The 4,696-nt window shown below is 39.7% G+C and overlaps 1 protein-coding gene across 1 annotated transcript; it reads right to left on the bottom strand.

The window, feature by feature from the left end:
* Positions 1 to 978: 978 nt before the first annotated feature.
* Positions 979 to 2,463, bottom strand: KCNS3 (potassium voltage-gated channel modifier subfamily S member 3). The gene has a single exon (XM_065632096.1). It carries the CDS (start codon positions 2,461 to 2,463, stop codon positions 979 to 981), a length of 1,485 nt encoding a protein of 494 aa, XP_065488168.1.
* Between the last annotated feature and the right edge of the window lie 2,233 nt (positions 2,464 to 4,696).

Raw genomic sequence — 4,696 nt, forward strand, 5'->3', positions numbered from 1 at the left:
ACCAACAGATGAGCTTTAGAAAAAGAAGCTGAAATAGTGTCATACATGTGTGCAGGGAACAATAACTTCTGAAGACCATCACAGATGTTTGCTTCAGTGCCCACAAAGCAAAGCCCCTGGCGAAGCCACCAGGGTGGTCCTAATCACAGCAGGACCCCTCCAGGCACCAGAATTTAGGTTCACAATGGCAGAAAAGGTGGCTAAAAGGTACAATAAACTCTTGTCCAGCCCAACGTCAGACATTTCATCCTGGGACTCATGATTTAGACCCTTTAGGACCTGATAGAACTCGGTCATGCTGGACACTGGGAACAAATATAGGCACAATGGAATTAATTTATTTTAGCAAACTAAAGATGTATTGTGCTTTTGGAAAGAAATTCATAAATTTTATGCTTCCATGGAGTAAAAACAATATGTACCAGTATATTTTTTGTCCCAGCTTAGGAAATGGGTTCCCAAATCCAGGATTACATAAGTGTGTTAGTGAGCAGTTTTACATGTACGTAATTCCTTCTTTTTCCTGATGTATTTGCAGGTAAAAACTTTACTGACTTGTGCGATAGTTCTTACACGTTTGTAATATTTCTATATCTTAACAGCAGCAAACTATAAAAGCAGATTCTGCATAAGCTGTCGGATTGCTGCAGGGGGAAAAAAACAACCAATCAAACAAACAAAAACACCACAAAACCAAACAAACACTGATCTCACATTTAAAACTGTTTTCCTGACTTTTTCTCCCCAAAAAATGCATAACAGTATTTGTGTAAAAACTAAACCACCATATGAGGCATATTTGAAAGCCTCATATAAACAATGAAGCTTTTATGGCATCCTCAGAGCAAAGAATGTCCAAATATGGCTGAGAGTTAAGTACCCTGAGAATTAACTGCTCTTAATAAATTCACTGAAGTTTGTAAGTCCACATTTACCAAGAATCAGAGGAGAAATAAAAGGAAGAGAACGTGATTCAACTCATTTTCCTGTACCATTCTCTAAAGATGTTGTGTTATAAACATCCTCCATATCTTGAATGCTGGAGGCATCTGTTGAATCTTGGTCACTGACCACAATTCCTACTGAAGAAAGGCTAGAAATGAAGGAGTGCATCTTTTTTGCATAAATATCCCTAATGTTAAAATAAGGTAGGTCATTACTTTTCTCTTTGCGATCATTGTTGCATTGGTCTGGATCAATAGCTTTTTGTTTTTGATAGTACTTAGAAAACTTATTGAAAATAATGGTGATTGGAAGTGCTACAACTAGTATCCCACAGATAATGCATAGGGTGCCAAGCAGCTTCCCAGCAAGTGTGACTGGGTAAGTGTCCCCATAACCAACGGTGGTCATACTGATGGTTGCCCACCACCAGCAAACAGGGATGCTGTGCAGTTCTGATGAGTCATCATCTTTCTCCACTGAGTAGACAAGCACTGAAAAAATAGAAATCCCAACAGACAAAAACAAAAGCAGAAGTCCAACTTCCTGATAGCTATGTCTCAAAGTGGCACCTAAAGACCGCAGTCCTACGGAGTGCCTGGCCAGTTTTAGGATGCGAAATATCCTCATTAGCCGCAGGATCTGAACCACTTTCCCCATGTTTTCAATGTCTTCACTTTCTTCTTCCTTCGTGTCCACAGCCAACGTGGCATAAAATGGGATAATAGAGACAAAATCAATGATATTCAGTGGTTTCTTCCAGAACTTCTTTTGACTGGGAGCAGTGATGAGCCTGATCACTAGCTCAGCAGTGAACCAGATGATGCATGTGATCTCCACAGCTTCCAGCACAGGGTCTTCAATCTCTCTGTCATTGGCATCCAGCCTTTGGAACTCTGGCATGCTGTGAATGCACATGGCCACAATTGACGCCAGGACAACGCTCAGGGAAGACACGGCAATTAACTTGGCAGACAAGCAGTATGCAGGATTTTCCATCCTGACCCAGATCTTCTTCCTTATTTCACCAAAACACAGATTGTCAAACTTTTCCAGCTCTTTATCAAATATGGATGACTCTTCATTAGAGGAGTCTATACTTCTGTCATTGCTCTTCTGATCCCAGTCTTTATCAGGACCTTCTTCTTTCCTTTCTTGGTACCGATTGCTGCAGCAGGAATCAATAAACAGCTCATTTATCCCCCAGTACTCTATTTCCTGGCAGAAGGAAAAGACACATAGTTCTTCCATTACATGAAGTTTGCCTGTATAGTAAAAATTCAGAACATATTGGAACAAGGAAGGATTCCTGTCAAAGTAATATTCCTTGTCTGCAACACTATAATCATCACAGAGTTCTAGAATAGCCTCTTCTGAATGGCATTTGAGAAGTTTCCCGAGTCTGGTATGGGGAAATCGGAGCAAAGTGCTTTGATCCACTGATTGCTTAAAGCCACCCACGTTCAAATTGATAAGTTCTGCATCTTTGCCATGTCTGCGAAAAAATTCACCATAAACCATTTTGAACAGAAGAGTTCCACTGCTGGTGCCCAATGAGATTACATTGAACCTGAAAAAATATAAGATTTTGTTAGAGCATTTAATTCACTTTTGCTCTTGTGACACATTCTTTCTTCCATCTCCAGTTACTGTGAAATGCTTTAACAAAAAAGGAAACAAAATGATGACCACCATTATTCAGCATTTCACAGAAGTAGGTTTAAATCAGTTTGGTGGTTTAACACAGCTTTAGCAAATTTGAAAGCAATAGGTTCTCATTTAAGTCTCCTTAATTTTTTCTGGGAAGAATGCCTAATTCATCAGTAAATCAGTCTCTGTTCTACTATCACATTGAAATTAATAATCATGAAATAAGTTTACTTCAATGACATAGAAAATCTTTAGTTTAAAGACAGAAAAACTGACAATCCATGAAAACATTTAGGACAAAGCTTAAGAGCAGGTGTCTCTCAATTATGGTTTCAGTAGAGCTGTATTGATTTATATGATGTTGCAATTTATAATCCACTACTTTCAACATTAGCTGTTTGAATGCCGACTGCAATTACTTCTGTTGTCGTATCAATTAATGTCTTTCTAGTAATCCACAGAAGAGCATTCTGTATTCTTGAAAATGTATCCAATGTGCATTTGAAGCTTTCCAATTCCTGACTTCAGAGTTTTACCTAGTATACTTTTGGGTATCTGCACTCCTTCAAGGTAGTTTTCTACCTGCCTTCCTACTCACCTGGAGAGTCACAACTTTCTTATGACCTTGGTCGGTTGCAGAAGCTCTTCCTATTGTGCCACAGCATAGCCACAGTCACAACAGTGATGCTGGGAAGTTGGTCTTGAAATGTCATTTCTGGGAACAATAGCTTCCAGAGATGGAACTTCCACAGAGATTTTGCCTCAGCAAGTAACTGTGGATACCTGCAGATAGAGAGAAGAACATTTGAATACTTCCATCGTTTGCTGTAAGTTAAATCATTCAGCTGAAACTGATTTCAAAAAGGCAGATATAGTTACTAGCAAATAAGTTCCCTTTTTTAGTAGAACTTAGCTCTTGCTTTCCTTCTAAGGAACAGTTGTCTTAAGTCAAAATTGACAGTTATTACATTTGTCATGAGATTATATACACCTTCTGATCATGAGGGGAGAAAATTTTTTTAATCTCTGACATTTAAGCATTAATTGGTGTATACTAAGCTAATTTATTCCAATTTAATATGGAAGTCAATGAATTTTAAATGTGACAAGAGAGCATCACAATTCTCCGTTCCCAACAGATGGACTAATATCATGCAAAGAAATTGCTTTGGTGCTCTTTAATGGCTTGCGGAAGCTACTCAAGGAACAACAGTAATTTCTATACCTGTCCATCTTTCAGTGCCTCTTGCAATAGCACCAATTAGGATTCAAAGTTGGGACATGTTAGAGTTTGAATATCTTTTGCTGCTCCTCAAGGTCTCCCGATTCATTTGATGAAGGTCATTAGGGTTATATCTATTTCCCTGTTCATAGTGTGTGCACTGTGGTTTCACCCCTGCTGTATGTCGGCATGAGAGAGGAGAAAAGAAACCTGGGCATTTTCCTCAAACAGGAATCACTGTAGACTTTAATAAGTGCCGGAGTAGACGCTTGGAATACTGGGCCTCAAGGGCAAGCCCCACTTTACACCACCAGAACAAGTAGGAGGCAAAAGAAAAAAAAATAACCCCACTCTAAAATTTTTCTTCACTCTCAGCTACAACATTCAGCTTTCATTCAGCCTCAGGTACTTGTATCAATAGACTAGTTCTTTTGAGTCATATAGCCCCACTCCCTGAATTTGTCAAGATACTGCGTGTTTTCTTTCTGTATCTTCAAATAAAAGACTAGAGCCACGGCGTCTTGTGGAGCAGGGAAGATTTGACTGAGCTGAACTGATCTCTTGATATGAATCGACTGTGAATACAGAGATAAGTCTGCATCTTCACCACTGTTGGCTACAGCTCCATCGGTCACCCAGACTAATTCACTATGCAACGTCTTAGGCACCTCTATGTAATCCAAAACTGATTTCCTCATCATTTATAAACCAAACTGACTGAACTGGCTGCATCACAGGCATGGAGCCATTTTCCAGCTACTGATCCCAAGTCTATTGTCCCAAATGGGGGGATCCAGAGAGGCTGCTTGCCTTGGAGAGACACACTTTGCTGCAGAGCTCCCAGCCTGCTTTTACTGCAGCAAGACCTAAAGGGAGACAACC

This window comes from Caloenas nicobarica, chromosome 3 (genome assembly GCF_036013445.1).
Source record: "Caloenas nicobarica isolate bCalNic1 chromosome 3, bCalNic1.hap1, whole genome shotgun sequence".
NCBI lineage: Eukaryota > Metazoa > Chordata > Aves > Columbiformes > Columbidae > Caloenas > Caloenas nicobarica.